Here is a 22906-nt window from a genome sequence, read left to right as displayed (position 1 = left end):
GACGCGGAGCGCGAGGCCCGACGGCGCAGCCGCGACATCGACGCGCTGCTGGCCCGCGAGCGGCGCGCGGTCAGGCGGCTGGTCAAGATCCTGCTGCTGGGCGCCGGCGAGAGCGGCAAGTCCACGTTCCTCAAGCAGATGCGCATCATCCACGGCCGGGAGTTCGACCAGAAGGCTCTGCTGGAGTTCCGCGACACCATCTTCGACAACATCCTCAAGGTGACGCGCGGCACCGCCCACACACACCTGGCCCCGAGTGGGCTCGGGACCCCGCCCCCTTTGTCCTCCCCGGGACCGGCGACCCTGCTGCCAGGCGCCCCTCCCCTCCGAAAGGGACCTCTAGCCGCGCCAGCCGGGGTTACTCCGGTGACCCCCAGGGACCTGATAGCTTTCCAGAATCTTGGTTGCCTGGGGACCGTGGGAGTGAAAACTGGAGCACGCGCGGGGCCTTGGGTTCTGAAGGACTCTTAGGGCTGGACACGTGGAGTAAGGGTCGCCAACTCTTCCCGTCCCTCCAGCCAGCGAAGTTTACAGTGTAGGTTGGAGGACATCCGTCCCCTGTTCTTATTTGTAAATGAGAATCGACCATTTTAATAATTATTTTTTGGACACAGTGTCTCATATATCCCAGTCTAGCCTTGAACTTACTAAGTAACTGAGGATGACCTTGAACTTTTGATCCACACCCCCCGCGCCTCCCCCTCCCCCCCTTCCACTCCCCAAATACTGGAATTACTGGGGATGTGGGGCGCTGTGTCACCTCGCTTGGTCCACGGAGGGCTAGGGATTGAACCACGGCTAGGTGGCACTTGACTAACTAAAACTACCTTGCCAGTCCCTAGTCTTTAGTTTTAAAGTTTTATTTGCTTTGGATTTTTGAGACAGGGTCTCGTGAAGCCCAGGCTGGCCTTGCTGTGTGGCCCAGGATGACCTTGAGCTCCTAAGACATCCCTCTGTCCCCATCTCCCCAGTGGTAGGATTACAGGCATGTGCCAGCCACACATTGTTCTTTAAACTCTTTAGTATGGAGACTTAACATAAACATACCAAGTTAGAGGAGATGTTAGAAGGAGCTGTGAGACACGGCTCAGCTTTAAAACAAGGATCCATTCTGTGCCGATCTCCTTCACCTCTGACTCCCTGGTCTCTAAGCAAATTCCAGATGTATAACTGTATTAGAAAATATTTTGGTATGTGCCACTAAACAATAAGACTTTATTTACTTTAAAAGCTTACGCACAGAAGCATTATGGAACTAAAGGAAAAAAAACTAGGACTGGGGAATTGTTGGGTGGTAAAGCACTTGTCTAGCCTGTACAAGCTCCTGGGCTTCAGCCCTGCAAAGCAAAACATAAAGCTTCCTGAAAGGCTGCTCACTGTGATTCAGTGTCCACATTGTCGTCGTTGTTGCATGGTTGTTTTTGACTTTGGACCAGATGCAATAATCCTCATGTGGTTTTGAACTCAGGGTCCTGTCCCTTGTGCCTTTTATATTCTGTGCCACTTGTGTGAAAGAAACAGTCATGTTGACAGAGTCTAGGGCCGGTGTTAGAACTGCGAGTCTGTACAAAAGGGTCTGAAAGAAAGATCTGGAGAGCTGGGCCTGTAGCTCAGTTGGTAGAGTGCTTGCCTAGCATGCACAAGGCCCCAGGTTGAATAAACTGGCCATAGTGGCCTACTCCGTAATTCCAGCACTGTGGAGGCAGAGGCAGGAGGTGAAGTTCCAGGCTTAGCTACACAGCGAGTCTGATGCTAGCCTGGGCTATGTGAGACCCTATTTCAAAAAAGAAAGCTGTAGAAAAGTCTAGAGGAGGGCAGAGAGCATCTGTCCTGTACCGCGATTAGTTTCCTCTCGAAGTTTTTCTATCTTCTTGATTCTTCCCAAGCCCCAAGTTATTTGGCGGGGAGGGCAAATTACAGGTCTGAGGAACGCAGTCCCAAACAGGTGGAGAGCTTTGTCCTACCCTAAAGCCAATTTGGAGACCGATTTATAGAACCTAATGGGCTTTTAATTTAGCAAGGGGGCACAGAAACCCATCTGGGACGCGTCTTTCACTTCGGCCTTGAGGAACCTTGGTGTAGGGCGGTTGGGCTGAGATCCTGGGAGCCAGACTTCCGGGCCAACACTCCCACACTCAACATGTTTGTTACTAAATGTTTCGTTTTAATACAAGTAGCTCCTTTGGGCTCAAGATGGGAAGAAAATCATTTGAAGGATAAATCACACCCTTTTCACCTTTCAGAGTCTCGGGCAGTTCAGGGTTCTGGCCAAGTGCTCCGTAAACATTAGACATCACCTTAAAGGGATGGGTATAGTTGCTCAAATTTCCCTCAGCGACAGAGGGGCAAAACGCACTTGACTGTCACTCAGGGAGTCTGGTTTTATTTTTGCTGCTTTTCTGTATCCCAGAACCAGGTAGGCTTGAGGGCTCAGTTTCTTTCAACCTGGGAGGCCGAAAAAATATTTAGAAACGTAAACTCAAGTCTACTTGAGTCTGTTAAGTACATTTTAGAGAAGTCAGTCTCTGCTTCCTGAGCTCTTAGTGTTTGCTTTTACTGGCCTCCTTATCAACAGAATTGCAATTTGTTAACAGGTATTCTGCAGTGTCTTTTTTTTTAAATGTACTTTGTTAAATTAGTAATTTAAAATGTTTAGTCCTTTATAATTTCATATATGTATAAAATGGCTTTTGGCTGTTTTTAGACTCTAGTCACTATTTTTCAGCCCCTCCTAGTCTCTCTGAGTCCTTCCCAGCAGGCTTTTTTTATACCCAACCTTCTTACTCATCGTTCTATATTAAATGTGTTTTATCTGTGGTAACTAGTTAGAATTCATTTTTCAACTTTAAATCCTTCTCAGTCCCTGGCCTCCTCACTGATCCTGGCCTTGATCAATCAGTTCTCCCAATTCTATCATTTTGTCACTTCAAAACTATTGTGTTGGAGCTGAGGAGATGGTTTAGTGGGTAAGAGCATTTGTTCTGCAAACAGGTTTCCTGGGTTTGAACCCCCAACACCCATGTAAAAAGCTGGGCAAGGCTGTAAACCACAGACAAGGATGGGGCACGAGAGACAAGGATGACCCTAGCTAAGACCCTAAGCAATAGCAGAGAGGGTACCTGAACTGGTCTTCCCCTGTAATCAGATTGGTGACTACCTTAATTGTCATCATAGAACTCTCCAGAGTTTGCTTGGCAGCCAGCCTGGCAGAAACATGCTTCTAGTTCAGTAAGAGACCCTTTTTCAAGGCCAGAAGGCAATATGATAAGGATGACACCTGATGCCCTGTTCTGGCTCCTGTGCACACCCACACACTCACATGCAACCACTGTATACCCCATACAGCATATTCTATAAATGGAATTCATGCAGTATATGGTCTTTTGGAATTGACTTTTATCAGGACATTTCTGTGGCGCTCCCCATGTAAGCAACTGCACATGGCCATAATTTCCACCTTCCTGCTGAGTAATGTACCACCTCTCTGATCACCTGGTGAGGGTAGCTGGGTTCTTCCCACCTGCCGCTCACTACACATAGAATACTACATTCTTTTAGATTGGTTGGCTGATTGGTTAGTTATGACACGGTCTCAGGTACCCTAGGCTAGCCTCAAATTTAACCATGTTACTGAGGCTGGCTGCTCCTCCTGCTTCTACTACCTTCCAAGTGCTGGGATGGCAGACATGGGCCGCTAGTCTCAATTTTGTGTCTGTGTCTATGTTTTCATGTGTCTGGAATAATATTCAACAGTGATGTGTTCATCTTTATAAGAAACTGTCAGACTGTCTCCCAAAGGTTCTTTTGTACACATCAGTTTCTCTGCATCCCTGCTGGCATTAGGTGATGTCACCGACTTTCTTCAGCTGTTCTTAGAAGTATATGCTGTATTTTCTTAGAGTTTTAATTTGTATTTCCCTACTGTTAATGATGCTGAAAGTCTTATCATTTGCCTCTCACCCTCTTTGGTTAAAAAAAAAAAAACAAAAACATTTTTTTGGTCCCTCTTCTAATTAGGTTCTTTGTGCTTTTATTGTTGAATTTAAGGAGCTCTTTATATGTGGTGGATACTAGTCCTTTATTCCACACAAAGATTGTACATATGGTCTGTCCTTCCATTCTCTACATTGGGTCTTTTGCAAAGTAAACATTTTTAATTTCAGTAAAGTCAGTTTATCCATTTTTATTTTTATGGATTATGCTTTTGCTATCATGTCTTAAGAACTTTTTGCTTGGCCTAGATCCAAAAGATTTTTCTCTAAGAGTTTTATAGTTTTTTCTCTTACTTTTAAGTTTGTAGTTTAAGTTGAAGCCTTTTTTTTTTCTGCCTGTGAATATCCAGGTTCAGAACTATTAGTTATTTTCTTATTAAACTGCTTTATGTCTCTATAAAAATTATAATCAGTTGGTCTATTTGTATATGTGTGAGTTTTGTAATTTGTTCCCATGGTCTGTATGTCCTTATGCTAGTGTCACACAGTGTTGATTACTGTAACTATATATGAGTTTCAGTATTTCTCCCGCATTATCTTTTCCTTTGTCCCAGATTTTAGCTAGCCCAGGGCCTGTTCTTTTTTCCTTATAACTTAAAAAAAAAAAAATCCTGTGTATTCTTATGTCTTAGTATGGGTACACTCAGGAGTACAGTGCCCTTGGAAACCAGAAGAGGGAGTTGGACCCCCCACCCCCACGCCAGAGTTATTGTGGTTGTGAGCTGTCTGATGTTGGTTATGGAAGCCTAACTTGGGTCCTCTACAAGAGCAGTACACTCTTATTCCCTGAGCCATCCCTCTAGCCCCAGTGTAAGTTCTATAAATGACCTCCTATGTCTATAAAAACATTGTTGGGAAATTGATGATATAAGCCAGAAGATCAGCTTGGAAAGAACCTCATGCCCATGTTGAGCTTTCTAATCCATGAACACAGCACCTTCGTTTAAAGCCTGATTTTTTTTTCACCAGCCTGCTCCACTTCTCGTGATCCTAAACATGTTTTATGAAGTTTATGCCCCAGAGCAGAGTTTTCTTTAAGGCAATTATAAAAGATACTGTGCTTTCGCTTTCAGCCCACTCACTGTTAATGATAACAGTGCACTTGGCCTCTGTATTTGGGTCTTGTGCCATGATATTGCTGAGTGGTTGTAGGGGCTTTCTGTCACTTGCAGTATTCTGCACAAACTGTTATGTTATTTGCAAGTAGAGGCTGTTTTAATTCTTCCTTCCCTTGAGTCTGCCCTTGTACATATGGCAGTATTTAAGAAAATGAGAAGTTGGAGGTCTGGTGGGAGAATGGAGGGGGACTAGAGGGTAGATTTAAAAAATAAAAACAATTGGCATAGTTCTGAAAGAAAAGAGAATGCCTTTCATTTCTTTTTCTTTGCCTATTGCAGTGGCTACAATACTATGTCAAGTGAGAGTGCTGAGAATCCTGATGGTCTCTCTTTTTTTACTGCCACTGACAGTCAGTGTTTTCTATTCGTTGACTAATTTTTTTTGTGCCTTTGTGTATGTGTGGCTGTACCTGTGTGCATGTGGAGATCAGAGATCAACCTTGAGTGTTATCCCTTTCTTTTGAGACAAGGTCTCTCTCTCACTGGCCTAAAGCTCACTGATTAAGCTAGGCTAGCTGTCTGGGATTCACCTGTCTCCTCTTTCTCACAGTTGGGATTAAAGTATACCACCACCACGTTCAACTTTTTCATGCCAGTTCTGGGACTCAAACTCATGTTTCAGTACTTCCTCATGTAAACACCCTACCAACTGAACCATCTACTTGACTGCATTGATTGATTTTAACACCACACTCACACCCACACTTTTTTCTTTAGTGGTTTAGGAGATGGTGCCCATGGTGTTGCACATGCTAGATAAGTGCTCTGCTGCTGAGCTCTCTATCTTTCTACTCTTCCTAGAGGGTTATTAGTTTTACTGCTAATTTTTTCCTAACCAAAAATGATCAACTTTTTTATTCCATTGATTTTTTTCTCCTCTGTGATATTCCAGTTTTAAATTTTATTTATTTCTGTTTATTTTTTTTGTTTTTAAGAATTGGAGTGGGGTAGCCAGACTGGCTTTGAACTAACTATGGCAATCTTCATGCCTCAGCTTCCTGAGTTCTGAGATAGGTGTGAGCCACCACCCCAGGGTTAAGTCTGCTCTTTACTGTTTCTTTCCTTCTGTTTACTTTGGATTTAATTTGCACTCCCTTGTTCCTGGTTTGTTGAAAGAGAGTACCTCCCCAGAGGTGGGATTAAAGGTGTGAGCCACCCATGTTTGGCTCCTTTCTTTTTTGCTGTTTTCAGATAGCCTCATGTTGACTGGTCTCAAACCAGTGATGCAAATGAGGCTGACCCAGAGCTTGCTGTCCTCCAGCCCCACCTCCCAAGTGCTAGGACTCTCCACCTTGTTGAAGCAGTCTTGTTTCTGCCTTGCGATGAGCTCCTCACTCTTAGATCCTACTTTCTCTGGCTTCATCTCACCCTTAGAAGAGCTGGGATTCTGGGTGCACACCACTCACTGCATCTGCATATGGCTTTTTAGGGGTTCTGAGGCTTGAACTTGGCTTTTCAACTTGTCAGGCTTCTGAGCCAAGCGCCTTTACCACTGAGCCATCCCACTGCCCCAGACATTTTAAGTCCTGCCTCCACTGTCACCATATATCTCAATATGCTCTTTTGTTTTTAATTACTCTTGTGTTCATTTATTTATTTTATTTAGCTATCTTCAACTCATGAATTATTTGTATGTCTGATGTAGTTTCTGACTATTGTCAATTTGTTATTGAGTACTTAGTAGAGTTCATTGTGGTTAGAGGACACACTGTATATGATTCCTATTCTTTTCTATTTCTTGAGTGTGTCTTACAGCCCAAATCACAATCTCTTAAGCATATATTTTATGGTCCTATTAGTAAATATTCTATAGGCACTTAAATATGCATAGCTTGCTATTTGCTGGAATATTCTGCACATCAGCTGTTGTTAGTTGACATTGATGAGCACAGTATTCTTACTGAGCTGTCCAGTAGGTTTCTTCAGTCCCTGAGAGTCGGGTATTTGGGTCCCCAACTATAATTGTGCATCTGTCTTGCCTGTAGCTGTGTCCATTTGCTTCGTGTATTTTGAGGTTCTGCTTTGTGTTCCATAAACATTCACAATTTGAAGCATATTTCTCTGAATGTATGTGGCCTTTTCATGAAGTTAGGATGAGTATTTCAAGCCAGACAGTGAGGGAACTGTCTAGTTTCCTTGCACTGGTACCTTCTTTAGCAGCCATTGTCTCACAGCTTTCTATTGATGATTCCACAGTGTCTGCTCTCTCTTACTTGTACTTTTCATCTGCTCTTCCCCGCCCCCTCCCACCGTGTGTGTATGTGTCTGTGTGTCTGTGATGTGTGCGATGTATGTGCCTGAACCCAGACATACGTGCTGTGGCACGGATGTGGGTGGAGGCCAAAGAATAACTTGTTTTTTGAAAAAGGGCCTCTATGTGTATCCTAGACCAGATTCTGACTTGTGATCCCTCCTTCCTGAGCTTCCCCAGCACTGGGGTTATAGGCTTGTACTACCATACCCAGTTTATGAAATACTGAGGATTGAACTTGGGGTTTTTTTACATTCTAGGCAAATATTGTACTGACTGAGCCCTTTTGCCCGTCATTCTTAAAGACTATCCCATCACCACCTTTAGAATTCATATTTAACACTTACTTATTTACTCTGAGACAGCATCTCATACAGCTTGGTCTGGCCAGCCTTGTCTGTGCTCTAACAAGGACAGCCTTAAATTATGATCCTTCTGCCTCCATCTCCCTAGCTCTGGGATTATAGGCATATGCTACCATATCCAGTTTATGTCCTCCCAGTGATGAAACCCAGGGAGATCCTCTATCAAGTGAGCTACATCCCCAGTGGGACACTTTTAGTACTTAGAAATCTTCCATGTTCCTCCTCCCCTACCATTGATTTTGGAGAAGTCCTTTTCATATGTTCCTCTCTGATGCTTTATTTTTCTCCAGCTATTTTTATGGCCTTTTTTCTTTGTCTTTAGTTTCCAGAAATTTAATTATGATTTAAATCAATATAGATTTCTCTCTGCTTATCCTGTTTGGGCCTTGATCATCTTTCTGAGTTTAGACATTTATGTCTTTTGCCAGATTTTAGGGGAGGGTTCCAGCAATGTTTTGTCAAATACTTTTCCGTTCCATGCACTTTTTTTTTCTTAATGTGGGACTCTATTGACAGAGCTGTCCACTTCTTTTTGTTGTTCTGTTTTGTTTCTTGTTTTCTTGGACTGGGGTTGAGCTGCATGCCACCCTCTAGCCAGGCAGCCCCTGCACACTCAGCTGTTGCTCCAGCTGCACTTTTGTTTTTGATCTCTGTGTCTGTTTCCTTGTCCAGTGAGGCTGTGACATCAGCCTCTGGGCCTGGGTGACAGAGTAACACTAACCCAGCCCCCGCTTCCTGCATCCTTGGTCCAATATGAGAACCCTGACACTAAGCAGTGGAGGAATAGGAGCATTCCTGCCAATCAGAGGGTGGTAGGTTAGACCCCTTTGTGGCACTGCCACCTCCCTCTGCTATGCCACATGGAGCATGCCTGTCTCCTGGTTCCTCAAGGCAGGAATATAGAGGAAATCAGCTTCCCTCTCCACTCTGCTGAGCTAAATATTTAAGCCTACTTGTTGCTTTGATTTACCATAAATAATCCCAATAAGACTGCCTGGTCCATTCTTTCTCCAGTCTTAAAAATGACACTCTCTTGATTCCTACCTGGGGCTCCCTTGGGACTTGTATATTAAGTATTTTGGAAACCATGTAAGACTATCTTTAGTAATAGAATGGCCCCCGCACTGAAGCCCAGCTTGGTATCATCTGACAGTGTTTTCATCCTTTGATCTGTGTGTGATGTGTTCAATTTTTAAAATCATTGTTAATTACTGAATTTCACATACAGTTAGAAGCTAATGATCTGTTTGGAGGATCTTTGTTATATCTTGTAATTCCATCTACATAATTATAATGTTTCTCATTTAACTACTTCAACTGAGATTTGCCTTGCATATGTATGCATTGCTTTAGAAACTTCTGGGAAATTTGGATTATTTGAGTGGGTAGTCCCACGTTGAAGCTGAAATAAAATAATTAAATTCAGAATGTTCAGGGTTGGAGAGATGGCTCAGCAGTTAAGAGTACTTCCCACTCCTCCAAAGGACAGAAATTGAGTTCCCAGCACCCACATCAGGTGGCTCAAAGCCATCTGTAACTCCAGCTCCAAGTGATCCAATGCCTTCTTCTTGTCTCCATGGGCAGCTACACACACGTAATATACATTCCATACAAGCACACATATAAATAAAAATAAATTTTTAAAAGGTATTTAGGTTTAAAATGTGCAATGTACTGTACTGGGAGCTGAGGAGGTACATTTCATGAATATCAATTATTTCCAGCCTTGGGCATCTGTTTTCTGCAGAGATATTGCACAAGTACCTAGAGTATGATTGTATATAAGAGTAAACACCACTGAAGAGGCAGAGAGATGACTCAGTGGGAGAAGGGAAGATTAACCCTGGCAGAGGCATCAAGAGGCCTGGTCCAGGAAGTGTGAATGCACCAGCCTTTGAAGACTCTGGAAGATTCCAGCAGGTAGAAAAGGAGGATACAGATGCAGGCAAGAACCATTTGGGCACGTGCAACAGCTAGAACTGAGGGGACAGTCAGCACAGGTATGAGCTGGGCTTTGTAATTTAAAGGAGTGGTTAAAATATGGTGGTTTGCTCTGGCAACTACAGCCACAATAGAAAGTTTATATACAAGCATCTACTTTCAAGGATATCTATGGACTGCAAATTCAAAACTTTTATTGTAAATTGGAAAGATTGTATTAAAATTGGAGGTTTTAAGCATTGAAGCCTGGCTCAAGTGTAAAATGATGGATGCAAGCATGAGGACCGGAGTTCAAATCCTCAGCTCCCACATAAAAAGCTGGGCACAGCAGTGCATGCCTGTAACCCCAGCACTGGTGGAGTGGAGACGAGGGACCTGCTGGCCAGCCAGTGTTGCTGACACCGTGAGCTCTGTGTTCAGTGAAGAGAACTTGACTTCAAAACTTAGGTGGACAAGAATAGAGATGAGACAACCAGTTATCTGCCGTTAGTCTGCACATATGTACAAATAGGCAAGTGTACCTGCACACACATATACACACATGCATGTACCCTTCATACACACACACATGCTCAACACAAAAGAGTCGTTTGGGTTTTGTTATTTAGAGCTTGCGGCAAAGGAGTCTGAGACTCTGGAGATGCCTCTATTGCCTGTTTGTGTTTTTAGTCACGTTGAAACTCCTGGCTTCTGCTAGTCACTGATTTTTGGGCTCAGAAGCCCCACTTGGGGCTTAGTGCCTCCCACAGTGGGTGGGCTGGCACGGGTGCTGAGGAGGAAGTCAGCTCCCTGGGTCTGGAGCACAGTTGGGTTTTTACTGCCTTGTTGGCAAATTGCACTTGAGTAAGCAAATTTTCTCTTACACTTGGACACATGTGGTTGGTTCTTTTGAAACACCCAAAAACAAAAGCATCTTTTCCATCAGTTGAGGGAGAAAAAGCCAGCAAGAACATTGTGGCTACAAAAGGGACTCAGAGCTCCAAATGATGGGTCTTTTACTCCCAGATTCCCAGTTACTTGTGTGAGAGGAGCAGCATTTGCACTTCATCATCTGTCAGGTGCATTTGGAACAGGGTTGTTGTAGGAAGCCTGCTGGTTAGTTACCAGCTGCTCAGCCCTGAAATTATCACACAGAAACCATATTATTTGCAATAGTGTTTGGCTAATATCGTAAGCATATTTCTGGCTAACTCGTATCTTAAATTAACCCATCTCCATTAATCTGTGTATCAACATGAGGCTATGGCTTACCAGGTAAAGTTCCAGTGTCTGTCTCCGGCAGGGCTACATGGCTTCTCTTAACTCTGCCTTCTTTCTCCCAGCATTCAGTTTAGTTTCCCCGCCTACCTCTGTTCTGCCCTGCTATAGACTCAAGCCAGCTTTCTTTATTCACTAATGATAATCACAGCATACAGAGGGGAATCCCACATCACAGGGCTGCACCTGGTATTGGCAGATGTTCAGAGTCAACTCTTAGCAATTTTGTTATGGCAAAACCAAGAATGGGCAAAGCCAAGAATGGGCCATGGAGCCCATCAGTCATAGATGAAGATATAAAATGTATCTAGAGCTATAATTACAGGGTAATTGTCAGAGGAACTTGTGTAATGCTGCTGGTCCTTCTCTCACTACCTGAAGGGCAGCAGCATCCTAAAGATAGGTAGATTGCATCTAGACAAAGGGTCAAAGCCTGTGAGACTGAGGCAGGAGAGTCACTGCAAATTTGCAGCCGGCTTGGTCTGTGCTTTAAGGACAACATAGGGGACACCCTCTCTGAGGAAACCAAGAGGTTTCACAACCAAGTTCAATCCCCAAAATCTATATAAAGACTCAATGAGAAAACTGATTTCACAAAGTGGTGTCCTGTGACCTCCACATGTGCACTGTGGCACTCATGTGCCCGAATATACATATCAAGTGTATTTACAATAACAAATATAATCGAGGTTTGGAAAAGAAAATCAAAAGAGTTGCAGTCTTTGTGTCTCTTGTCAAGTGAGCTATCAGAGCTGTCACCTAATATCACCTGATTCCCTTCTAGGGTAAACAGAGCAGTACTAATTATTGTTGACCTATGTCACAGTCTTTCTGTGTGTATCTTTTGCCAATTAAGACATCTGTGTTGAGCTCTAGAGATGTCTCAGTGATTAAGAGCCCTGGCTGCTGTTGCAGAGGACTCAAGTTCAGTTCCCAACATACACATGGTGGCTTATAAGTGCCTGTAACTCTAGTTCTAGGGCATCTGACACTCTTTTTTTGGCCTCTGAAAACATTTGCATGGACATGGTGTACATATATACACATAAAATCAAGTAAGACATCTGTTTTGGGGCAGAGAGTATGGCTCAGTAGAAAAGCATGGGTTTAGCATGCATGAGGCCTTGGGTTTCATTTCCAGCACCTTTCACAGGAAAGTGTCTGTGTCTGAATACATGTTTAAGTCTGTCCTGGTGCACTGGCTTTGGAGAACAGACATAATTTTCACTCCACATTAGTATATCTCTTGGAGCAGCTGCTTCTGCATCAGTTTCTTGAACTAGTCTGAAAATTAAACTTTAGATATATACCATCTGTGGGGCAACAAGGAACAGTTGTTCCAGGGGTGGGGGCTTTTGAGGAGCAATCAAGAGTTGCAAATGTCCAAAGGAGGTAATGTCCCTGACCTTTGCCATAATATACAGCTTCAGCAGTCTGGTGACTGGCAGCTTTCTCTGGACTCTGGCATCTATTTTACCATCTTACCTGGGTATAATTGGCCCTGTAGAGTTGGACTGCTACAGCCAAGGCAATGGTAATGATCAACACTGTGCTAGCCTAGGCTTTTGCAGGTGACAGAAGGTACCAAGTAGCTACTGCAGCAGGGTTGAGCAGAATTGTGGGTGGAGGAGTATACAAATGCAGATAGTGGATTAATGTCATGACTGTGTCTACTAGGGATGAACCAGTCATCAGGGTCTATTTGGAGCAGTAGAGGAGTCAAATGGCTTTCAAGTGTGCAGGAAGACCTGCTCCATCTCTCAGAGCCAGTCAGAGCCAGGTCCTGTGTGTGGCTCTTGGGCTTATTATCTCTTAGGTGGCTTATCTCTGGGGACTGGGAAGATCAGGGGAGGACAGAGCAGAAGGCAGGTCGTCACTGTCAATAGCTGGGAGATGCAGCCCAGGAGACCTTGCCTGGCTTTTGGCTACTCCATCCTTCTAATGAGTGTCTGGTGAGATTTGCTTGATTAATCCTGCACTGTGCGGGGCCAGTGCTTCAGACAGATGGGAAATTTCCATCAGGACCAGGGTTAAGGTGGACACACCTCCTCAGCCACTAACAGCACCAAGAGACACAAACTGCATGAATTTTAAAGGTGAAATTCTGCTTGTTTTTGTAGACAAGATGTCCAGGGCTCTGAGAAAAAGACCCATTAACGCAGAAAGGAGTTACTCCCTTCCAGCTCCCTTCCTAGTTGTAGTTATTAATTGCTTGAGAGGAGCTTTCAGCCCACCTGTAATCCTAGCACTCAAGAGACTGAGGCAGGAGTTCACAAATTCAAAGTCAGCCTGGCCTACAAAGTGAGACAGACCCTATCTTAAAAAAACAAAAAGAAGAAAGAAAGAAAAGAAAAGAAATCACACAAAACAGGACTGAAGAAATGAGCTCAGTCAGGAAAATTCTGGAAGACCAGACAGTAGTTTGATCCCTAGAACATAAGTTAAAAAGCTTTGTGTAGTACATGTCTGTGATCCCAGCATTGGGAAGCAAAGACAGGATTTCTAGGCTCTCTGGCCAGCTTGTTGAGCCTATTTGATGAGACCTATCTTAAAAAGAAAGTGGAGGGGGAGGTGGGCAGTAGCTGTGGAACAACACCTGAGGATACCCTTTCACACATACACACATGCCCTCCCCTCAGTACACACGAACATATTTCAAAAGATGATTTTTGAAAGCTTTTCTCTATTATAATAGGATTTTCAGCTCCCACTTGAATATCTATCTTTAATTCTTGCCTCACACAAGGTAGCCAGTGACTATATATTTTTGTGGCCACATGTTTTTTCAGGGAAACAGTTTCATAGTTCTAGGATAGGGAAAGGTTGTCCTAGGGCCCTAATGACTTGTAGCTGTAGGTGGGAAAACGCTGTTAATATTAATTCCAGGGTGTGGTAGCACCCATTTATAATTCTAGCACTTGTGAGTTGGGGACATTAGAATTAGAAACTCAATGTTATCTTCAGCTACATACTTGAGGTCTGCCTGGGCTACTTAAGACACTTAATCCTAGCCCTGGGAGGCTGAGGCTGGTGGAACTCTGTGAGTTCAAGTCCAGGACCACACAGTGTAACTTGTCTCAAAACAAGAACAGAGAGGGAGAGAGGACCAAAGGAAGACCCTGTTAGAGGATGTGGAGTGTCACCTGGGAACTTGGCCATTTGCCTCCTTATCAGTACTGCCAGCAACTAGTTAGAGCAGGTTCTCATTAAAAGTAATCATTTGGGGAAGCTGAGTCAGCAAGTCCCTTAATGTCTAACCATGAGCCAGACCCTGCCGCAGCTGCAGATGGCCAGTATGCCTAAGAGGGACGCCTCTGTGCCAACGTGGTCTGTATTCTTTTCTCCACATCTTAATTGTCACTGTGTCAAAGCCTTAGGTAACCCTGTCTGGGTAAGGCTGAAGTTTCTGGTGGACAAGATCTTCACCTTCCTAACCTCAACCACTATGATCCTCCTACCTTCTCCCACTTCCTCTTAGACCCATATGCCAAGGAAGGAGGAATGGCTAGCTGTGCTGGTGAGTTTGGGGGAACAAGTGGGTAGACTGGACTCAGCAGTCCTGCTATCAGAGCACATTCCCTTTTCTTGATTCTGTGGACTAAGGTACTTGCCTGTGTCTGTTGGCTAACTTTAAAGAGCTTGCCTGCCCTCAAGCTAAGCTCTTAGGAACACACTCAACATTTTGATCTCCGTTTGCTTGACTCCTACATTTTTCCTTTTTATTTTTTATTTTCTTTGTTGTTGTTTTGTAATGCTGTTTTGAGACAGGGACACACTATGTAGCTCAGGCTGACCTTGAACCCATGATTCTCCTATCTCAGCCTCCCAAGGGCTGGAATTACAGGTGTTTTCCAGCCATACCCAGTTCTGACCTTGTTTTAAATCCAGAATCCAATCAACTGGTTTGAATATGAATGCTGTAACTAGGACAGAGGGAAGATCCTAGTACTGGGGTTGCAAGAAAGAAGCCATCCAAGAAAATGACAAGACACATGGACAACATTGGGGTGGGCTTCTCTACATTCTTGCTAATGAGCTCCAGTCTGGGAAGAAGCAGACCCAGGAATCTGGGATTCAGGGGACCTTGGCAGGGGCAGAGAGAGTATTGTCTCCAGATCCCTGGCTACACCTGCAGGTAAGACTGAGTCCTGGAACCCTAAGCAAGATGGAAAACAGAGTTCAGCCCAAACCAGTGTTTGGCATTCTTCACCTCCTTCCTCAACCATGGATTTGCAAACCATGTCTGTCCATCCATCAACTTCAACTCTGAGTTTGGAAGCAAGAAGGAAAAGTACATGATGACCTAGAGCACTTCTGAGAAATGGGTCAATGGAGAGCCACACATGGGAAAACTAAAAGAAATGGCCTGATATGGTTGCACATGCCTGAGATCCATAAGTGGCTGGGCAGCTTGGGCTACAAAGTAACGGCAAGGGCAGTCTAGGCAACCCCATCTCAAAATAGAAAATCAAGAGTGGGAGAGATGGCGCAGAGGTTAGGAGCGCTGCTGTTGCTCTTCCAGAGGACTCAACTCTGATCACAGGACCACATTGGGGAGCTTACTGCTACCTATAGCCAGGGGATCTGATACCCACTTCTGGCATCTATGGGCATATACATGGCATATATACACAGATTCAGATAAACTAAGTCTAAATAAAACAAAAACAGAATTTGAAATGGAGTTCAGAGGTAAAGTGCTTAGCTAGCATGTATAAAGCCCTACTTTCAATTCAGAGGTGAGAGAGGGAGGGACACACACACAAAAAGAAAGAGAAAGAAAGAGGCAGACATAGAGACTTTTTAGATGCCAAAGCCAAAAGCCTGGAAGACAGGGGAATGGAGAAAGCAAAAGACTGAAAACCAAGTCTGAGAAGGGAAAAAAAGGGCAGACTGGAAAGAAGTAGATTGCCCAGGGCGTTCTATATTGTATGAGAACACAGGGCATATGGATCAAAGATAAGTGAGAGAATGGCACAAGATAAAGAGGGATTGCAGTGCTAATGAGAAGAGTTAGTGCAGATAACAGCTGGGAGACCAGCAGATAACAGGTGAGAAACTGGGAGCAGCAGATAGACACAACTGAAGAATGCGTTAACAGCAGTACCAGTGTCTCCTGGCTTGAGGGGTTGGGAGTTGCAGTACATCTGGACTCCTGCAAATGCTTTCTGTGGAACGAACATGGCATCAGTGTCCAGAGGTTTGTGGCTTTCCTTCCCATCATAGATCAGGAGGAGTGGGGATTGGCGTGTTCTGGGATCACCTCTTCCTCCTGTCATCTCTCTTCACATGGCCTTCTGTCCTCATGGTGTTTGCCCTTTGCCCCTGATCACTGTGGACAGGCCATCTCAACATGGATGTGCCTACAAAAAAAAAAAAAAGGCCTATTTGAACAGAGAATTGTGTTCCTTTGACCACTGCTGAACTGAGGTCCTCAAAAGGAGAACTGTGTGTGGTTCTTTGTGTGTGTGTGTGTGTATGTGTGTGTGTGTGTGTGTGTGTGTGCGCGCGCGCGCGCATTGATGTGAGAGTATGAGCATGTGGGGGTCAGATAACAACCTCATGTGTTGGTCCCTGATTTCCACCTTGTTTGGAACACAGTCTCTCTTATTTTTTTTTGTTTTGTTTTGGATTTTGTTTTTGTTTTTTCTGCTGTGTACCCCAAGCTTGCTGGCCCAGGTACTTCCAAGGATTCTCCTGTCTCCACTCCCTAGGAATGGAGCCCAGTACGTAGGTTCTGTGGACTTGAATTCAAGTCTTCACACTTGCACAGCAAACACTTTAACCCACTGAGTCATCTCTCCAGCCCCAGGAATCATTTTAGCAATTACTGGTTTTTGATATTTTAATGTATATTTTTGTTTGTGAGTGTATTCCCTATTCATGTGAGTGCCTGCAGAAGTAAGAAGAGATTGCTAGAACCCCTGGAGCTAGAGTTACAGGTAGTCTTAAGTTGCCTGCTATGGGTGCTGGGAACATGGAAGAGTAGCAAGTGATCTTAATCACAGAGCCACCTGCTCCAGGTGTGGCAGGCCACTCTGGCCTTGGTACTGTGAAGGTATTTGGCTTCACAGTTCTCAACCCCTCCTCCCAAATACATCCTTCTCAGTGGTTCGTGGTGGCAGCCCATGATTACTGGGGAGAGACAAGGCAGTGCTTATGTTTCAGAGAGGAAAACAAAGCTACTAGTCCATGTGAGATGGACTGCATGGTAAGCAATGGAAAAGTAGTTACAGGTCCATGAGCTTGTCTAGTACGAGAAACAGGAATGCTGGAAGTGTGGGAATTGCTACTTGGGAACATACACTCCAAGCCTGGTGTAGGAGGATAGATGCTCACATTTCTGTCAAGCTCACCTTCTCACACTACCTACCCTTGTTCACACTCACCTTCTCACTGGCAAATCATCTCACATTCACTCACCTTGTGCTAGCTCACTGTCTTGCTTATTGCCCACACTTTTCTCATGCTGGCACATGTATGCTCACAGGAACCACTTCATACTGACACATGCTAACCTTGTCAGGCACCCACACTCACACCAACACTCAAATATAAGCACAGTAGTATAAGTACTAGGATCCTGTTTTTAAAACACATATATTTATTTCTAAGATATAACTGTGGACATGTTAGCTCTAAAATATATTTTCTACAGTAAATGGTATTTTAGAAAGTTCTATGTAGCTCTTTTACCCATGTGAACCCCTACGAAGATAGCCCTCCCATATCAACTGAAGTCTTGGTGCCTGACGGCAGCTCTTCTGCAGTTGCCCAGACACTTTGATTTTTGAACCGTAGGTGTTTTAACTTAAGTTCTGGTTAGAATCCTGCATTAGAATTTTTGTCATCTCGACTATTTTCAGAATGTGTAAATATTTGCCAAGCAGACCACAGCATCTTCAGCATTTTCTTTTTAACTGGAAACTTGTTTTAATTCTTGGTGACTTGCCTGAGTTCCCATCCTCCCCTAAGTCTCTCCCGTGACCCGTGTGTTTGTTATACTTGATGGGCCAGTGTTGAGGTACCCTTAGGAACTAGAATCCATGTTTACATTAGGGTCCACTCTCTATGTCATGTGATTCTGTGAGTTTTGGCAAATGTATCATGCAGTAAAGTTTCACTGGCCAAAGTCCCCTGTTTCCTACTTCCTCCTCCCCCAGCTGTTGGCTGCTGGACTCATTGTCTCTGTCACCTTCTCTAGAACATCTCAGATGTGAGTCACAGCCTCTTTAGAGTTAGCTCGTCGCACTTGGCAGTACAGAACTGAGGTTCTCTGGGGATTTTCTATGTGGCCGCACGGGTTGTTTCTTTTCATGCAGAATCATAAACCTTTGTGTGGATGTACCATTCACTTGCTTGTAAGAGAACATCTCGATATTCCCCAAATCTGAGCAATTATGACCCAAACGCTTGGGTGCAGATTGTTTTGTAGTACACACAAGCGTTGAATTCATTTTGTCAAGGAATGGTCTTGAGTGTTTTGCATTCCCAGCAGCAGGGACTGAAAAGTAGCTGTTGGTCCACATTTGTGCCGCATTTCGTGTGGTCAGTGTTTTTAATAAGTATATAGTGCTAGTTCACTTGCTGTAGGGTTTGGGGTTTTTGTTTGTTTGGGGTTGTTTTCTTCAGTGCTGTGAGTCTGGTTTCAGTACCTCACTCATTTAATGGCCAAATAATATTCCATTGTGTAGGTGTACACAATGTGTATCTATCAGTTGATGGACATTTAGGATTGTTTCCACTTTTTAATTATTACAGACAAACTTCTCTGACCATTCATGTGTGGACATATGTCTGTGTAAACAGATCTGTATATCATTAGATATATGTGATGTTAGCTTTTCATTGCTATAAAAACATCTTAACTAAATAGACTTACAAAAGAAAGAGTTAAATTTGGCCTGTGGCTTTGGAAGTTAGTTGGCCATACTGCCTGTAGGTCCTGGGGAGTCACCCTGTCAGGTAAGGAAGAGGAGGAAGGGAGAGCTCACATCACTCTTTGGGGCCACACTGTGAGTGCCCTAAAGATTTCCACTGCCATCTCCCACTAGCACCTCTGTCGGGGTCTGAGTTTTGGGGCCTCATACTGAAGACTGGGTTCGTCAGCACAGGTGGCAGCCCTGTGGCTGACATTCTGAGGAGTACCAGGCTGCTTTCCAAAGCAGGATAATATTCTCTTCACGTGTATTCCAGCTCACGGAGGTCCCACTGTTCTCCGGGCCCTGGCCAACACTTGCTATTGCCTGTTTCTTTTAATGTAGCCATTGTGGGTTTGAGTTGCATTTCCCTTGTGTTGAGATCCTTCCATATGCTTATTCACTGTGTTCTGCCTTTAAGAGCATTTTATTCTTCTCCTGGGAATGGCACTCGAGCCTAGGTCCTCTAACATACTAGTCAAGTTCACTACACTAAGCTAAGTCCCATCCCAAGACTTGTTTTTGACTTCCTGTCATCTTTTTATTTCCTAAGACCTGGGTGGTGACTCATCCTGTTTTCCTAATGACCCTATATAGGAGGGAGGGACCTATCGCAATTTGGGACCTATAGCATATCAAAGAATTGGAAGTATGTATGCAGTGATTTTTTCTTAAGTGTTATATTGTCATTATTTTGAAGAAAATGTTGGGAATGTACAACTGGAGTCAAAATTCTCTCAAGAGTTACCATTTTCAGCTGTTTATGTTTCCTTCTGCACAGCCACCATTCTGAGTGGGGGTGTCCTCTGTGATTTCCTTCCTCGATGTCTTCTGCAAACCTGTCCTAAGAAAGTCTTCTCAGATGTTCTTCATAAGGATGTTTTCCTGCTGAGGAAATTACAGTGGGCCTCAATCTCCCCTACCTGATCTACCTTTCTACCTTTTTTCCTGCCTTCCTTCTTTCCTTTCAGATAGGATCTCACATTGTAGCTCAGTTTCACTTGGGACTTGTGCTTTTCATGTGCTACACCCCAGAGTTGGGGGAAGGAGGAGGTTGCACACATGTGTAGTGAGTGCCTAGGGATGCCATTGGATGTTATCAGTCATTCTCCACCTTATTTTTTGGCATAGGTCTCTTACTGCTCTTGGCTCTCACTTTGGTTAGACTGACTAGCCAATGAGCCCCTGGGATCCTTCTGACACTGCTTCCCCAGTGCAGGGATTTCAGGTACACATAACACAGCTTTTCTTTATTATTTACATGAGTTCTTGGGGATCAAATGCAAGTCCTATGTTTTCAGTGAAAGCACTTTACTGCAGCCCTGCATCCAGTCATTTGTAAGGCAGAAATGACCACAGTGGCTATTGTCCATCAAATACAAAACACTCCTTTCTTGCTAGACCCCCTCCTGTCCCTGGCCATCTTCCTACTCTGCTTTCTCCACTTCTTTTTTTCTATTTATTTTATTTTATTTTTATTGAGGTCTACATTTTTCTCTACTCCTCTCTCTACCTCTCCCCTCCCCTTCAACCCTCTCCCAAGGTCCCCATGCTCTCAATTTACTCAGGAGATCTTGTCTTTTTCTATTTCCCATGTAGATTAGATCTATGGATGTCTCTCTTAGGGTCCTCATTGTTGTTTAGGTTCTCTGGGATTGTGATTTGTGGGCTGGGTTTTTTTTTTTTTTTGCTTTATGTTTAAAAACCACTTATGAGTGAGTACATGTGATGATTGTCTTTCTGTAGCTGGGTTACCTCACTCAAAATGATGCTTTCTAGCTCCATCTATTTGCCTGAAAAATTCAAGGTGTTGTTACTTCTAAGCGTCAACAAATCAAGTGAAAAACACTTTTGGGGAAAGTAGAGAGCTTCATGTTCTTGATACACTATTGCAGGGTGGGTCTTTGGGAACTCACAGCAGCTTCTGATTGGTCCTGTCTTGTTCCCTTCACCCTCTGCCACTGCCTTCACCACAGTTGACCTGGTTGATGAGAGCTACAGTTTTCCTACTTTCTAGCTGCTGGCTAGTAGTGGAGGAACCCTGGCAAGGGATCAGAGGAAAAAGAAAGGGAGTCCTTCCTCCTTCCTCGTTTGTTGTGGTTCCCGAGCCTCTGCCTTCTCCAATCTGTGTGTGCTCTTTGCTTTTTCATGAGCACCAGAGGGATTTAGAGTATAGGCTGGTATAAACTGCCTTCTGAGGGCAGCCAATGATCAGAGATGATCATGAAGATTCATGTACTACTCAGGACAGCTTCTGGGTCCAGTCAGCCAGGCCCATGCCAGAGAGGGTGGTGCCTCCTTGCCTCATTTCACAAACGGTGTTGCTTGAGTGATCTTGTGCTGCTATGGTACAGTCTTGGTAATCTTGTTCACATGCAAGTTGTGATTCAGTAGGCCAGAAGCAGGGTCTGAGATCTGAAGCTCTTCAAGTTCACAGCTGATATTTATGCTTCTCTTTGAGTAACAAGGATACTCAGGATTTTAAAAACCTGCAATAAGCTCACTGAGTGTCAGGATAAAATGACAGCATAATAAGGACCACCTCCCTGTCCCCAAAGTATTTAATCAGCGAGTATTTACTGAACACTTACTGTATAGGTGCTCAGGACACATCCCTGGAACAAAAAGAAAACAAGCCAGACACAGTGGTGCATGCTATAATCCTAAACACAGGCAGCTGAGGCAGGAGGATTTCAAGTTCCAGGCCAGCCTGGAATATATAGTAAAACCCTCTCTCAAAGAGGGGAATGGAGGTAGGAGGCGCTCAAACTCTTTTGTGTCCATGGAGCCCTGGGGAGAAGACATAAAGAGGCAAGCCAAGGACTGTGAAGATAGAGATGCAACTGCTGAGACTGAGCAGTGACGACAGGGAGCTAGCTGCCAGTACACGGCTGGGACATCCTGGAAAGACATGTAAGCCAGTATGGCCAGTTTAGGATGAAGGCCTAATTCCTCATCCTAAACTGTGATTTCCATGGGCCTGGCAGGCCACTGGGTCCTTGGTCTTAACAGACGACTGCTACCTTGAAGTTTGGCCTGCCAGCTGACCCTGGAGAAAGGCTAGAGGTCACAGGGGCTCCAGTGGAGCTATGACAATGGAAGTGGGCAAAAGCACCAGGGCCTGGAGTCTGGAAATGTTTCCAAGAAATTAGTTCACCTAGAAAAAGCAAATGGTGTCTTTTGTTTTATTTTGTTTTGTTTTTGTATGTGTGAGTGTAGAAAGAGAGGGGACCCTGGGTGTTCGTGTTTGTGTGTATGGGTAGATGGTATTTGTGTGTTATAGGGGATGGATGGGGGTGGTGTTTGTATGTGTGTGATATTTATTTGGTGTGGGTGGGTGTTATATGTGGAAGATGTCAGGTGTTCTACTCTGTCTCTTGACCTTATTCTTTTGAGGCAGGGGATTTTGATGCTGGAGATTCCTTTGATGCTGGGGAATCAAACTCAGGTCCTTATGGACAAGCACAGCAAGCACTCTGACCCACTGGGCCATCTCCTCAGCCTCATGAGCTCCAAATAGAGACATATCCATGCACATAAATAAAAAATAGAATAAATGTTTTTTTAAAATGGTGGTTGATGTGTTGACATTCATCAAAATAATCAACTAGTGGGGAACTTTTACTTCTCTTTCCTAGAATATACACCACTTAACACACAGGTTAAATTGTTTTGCTCCTTGTATATGTGATTTTAACACATATCCTTTATTCTTCCATTGGGTCACTTATTTGCATTGTGTTTTATAGGTTTCGTTTCATTGAAACAAGGTCTTGCTCTGTAGCCAAGCTTAGCTCTTGGTGAAACTCACTGTATAGTCAGGCTGGCCTGGAACCCCAAATCCTTCTGCCTCATATTCCCAAGTCCTGGAGTTACAAGCATGTAACCATACCTGGCACATTTTATAGATCAGAGTATATGGTTTAACTTTATTATGTCTGTAACATGCCTTTTAAATTTTATTCTGTTAGCTACAGTTACCCTGATACCAAAACCACACAAAGACCCAACCAAGAAAGAGAATTACAGGCCTATCTCACTCATGAATATCGACGCAAAAATT

The 22906-nt window shown here is 44.0% G+C and overlaps 1 protein-coding gene across 1 annotated transcript in view; it reads left to right on the top strand.

Moving 5' to 3' along the window:
- Positions 1-22906, top strand: part of Gna12 (G protein subunit alpha 12) — a gene marked incomplete at its 5' end in the record, with an annotated part of 90081 nt that continues 67175 nt past the window's right edge. The window contains one exon of the mRNA XM_005368069.3: positions 1-219. Coding sequence (XP_005368126.3) covers positions 1-219 — 219 coding nt within the window. The remainder of the gene's footprint in view (positions 220-22906) is intronic.

This window comes from Microtus ochrogaster, unplaced genomic scaffold, assembly GCF_000317375.1.
Source record: "Microtus ochrogaster isolate Prairie Vole_2 unplaced genomic scaffold, MicOch1.0 UNK27, whole genome shotgun sequence".
Classification (NCBI taxonomy): domain Eukaryota; kingdom Metazoa; phylum Chordata; class Mammalia; order Rodentia; family Cricetidae; genus Microtus; species Microtus ochrogaster.
This window is presented reverse-complemented; position numbering and strand designations above follow the sequence as displayed.